We start from the raw sequence: 1,869 nt of genomic DNA on the forward strand, positions 1-1,869 counted from the left end.
ATCCTCCGGTTGCTGAGAGGGATCAGCATGAAACGTATTGGACGTTTTGCTTTTATTTGGCTTATTCTTCTTATTATTGGAATAATTATCCAAATGAAGTAAGCTGTGTTGCTTGTTCTTACACTGGACACATGTAAAAACGCTTTGACAATTTGTATTTGTGTGAGTTGAAGACAAACAATTACTACAAATTTTTTTCTTTTCTACATAGTCAATTCTCTGTTTTACTGAAAAGTTTTGAAATTTAGGACAATTTCGAATGATATGTGTTTTATTACATAATTTGCAAAGCATATCATCATTCTTCGATTGAGCTTCTTTGTTCGGGTTTTCATATCTAGCTTTATTCTGCTGTGAAGAGATATTATAATTTCTACCCTGATTATGATATGGAACATAAGCTGGGTTTTGACTTCTGAATGTAGATATTCTTTCCATTACCTGATGTCTATTTATTAAAAATTCTTCCATTTCTGCCCAGGAAGGTAAACGAGTTGGAGAACTCAACGATTGCTCCCAAAGAGCTAATGTTTCATCAGGTAATTTTGTGGAACACAAATATATTAGGATTGGATCCCATTAATCGGTTCGTATACCATGAGCCTTTAAAATTGATAAACAATCGCTAATGGTAGTTTGAATCCTGTTAATAGATTCGCAATTTTCAGCCTTTGCTGCTGGTATATTAAATAGAATCTTCAACTGATTATCTACTAAAATACGCTTGTTCTCATATCGCGCCCTTAACGCTTCCCACGCCAGTAAATAATTCTGATCTGAAAGTGGATATTTAGCTACAATACTACCTGCTTCGCCCTTTGTTTTATTCCTTAGATGATATAACTTTTGAGCCTGTGTCAATCGAGGGTGATTACCATAAATGGCGGTAAACATATCGCGGAATGATGGCCATTCCTCATAACCCCCATAAAATTCCTGAGTATCACAAGGAGGAACCTTTATACAAATCTCCGAATCAATAAATGTGGCATTAATGGGATACATATTCGAAGTATTGAACAAAGTAGAGTTAGTCGGTTGATCCGGCCTTAGACCTTAATTACTAGAAGCTCTGTGCATCTTCAATTGGTCCATCATATTAGCATTGGTACGTTGATATTCGTCCTTAACCGATCCAAATCTTACTTTTGCCGTGCATTTTTCGCTCTCAGGAATAATATTCTCATTAGTTAAAAATAAATCCTCAAAGGCTTTTCGAACTAATTGCCAGTCCTCTTCAAGGGACTGCAATTTCGTCTCGAGAAGTGACTCGGTTAAATTTTCCAATGGAGTTATATTAAACTTGGAACAAGATCCAACTAAATTATCGCATTCTAAAGCGAACTTAGCACATAATGTGGAGCCCATTATTGAAAAAGTTCAAATAAATTGTTTAAAATGGAAAATTAAAAGCCAAATGAGGAAAACTAATATCGAAAAAGCCAAATCAATGAACAGAACAACTAACAAGTAGAACAGTAAGAGATCTGCACTAATATTATCTAATTTGACCGTAAGTTGAAAAATATTGAGAAAAAAATTCCGTATACAAGTCCTATAATGTACCTAATATACCGAATCTAATTGTGTAGAGTGACCGCTAAATCGCGAAAAAATATTTCTAAATAGTTAAATAAAAAATCCTTTAATTGAAAAAATATTACAAAATAGTTCCGTTTACAGGTGCTATATTGTACCTAATATGCCGGATCTAACAGCTAATTCGCGAAAATATTTTTCCAAAAAGATTTTACTCGAAACTTAATTAAAATTTAAGTCGATGTTATAATTAGTATTGAACTAATCAGACCGACTCACAATGTGTAGGGAACACACAAATTACAACAAACACAATAATGTATATATGTA

The 1,869-nt window shown here is 33.5% G+C and overlaps 1 protein-coding gene across 1 annotated transcript; it reads right to left on the bottom strand.

The window, feature by feature from the left end:
• Positions 1-579: 579 nt before the first annotated feature.
• On the bottom strand, positions 580-1,005 carry LOC124418776. The gene has a single exon (XM_046946146.1). It carries the CDS (start codon positions 1,003-1,005, stop codon positions 580-582), a length of 426 nt encoding a protein of 141 aa, XP_046802102.1.
• Positions 1,006-1,869: the final 864 nt, after the last annotated feature.

Source organism: Lucilia cuprina, chromosome 3, assembly GCF_022045245.1.
Source record: "Lucilia cuprina isolate Lc7/37 chromosome 3, ASM2204524v1, whole genome shotgun sequence".
Classification (NCBI taxonomy): Eukaryota; Metazoa; Arthropoda; class Insecta; order Diptera; family Calliphoridae; genus Lucilia; species Lucilia cuprina.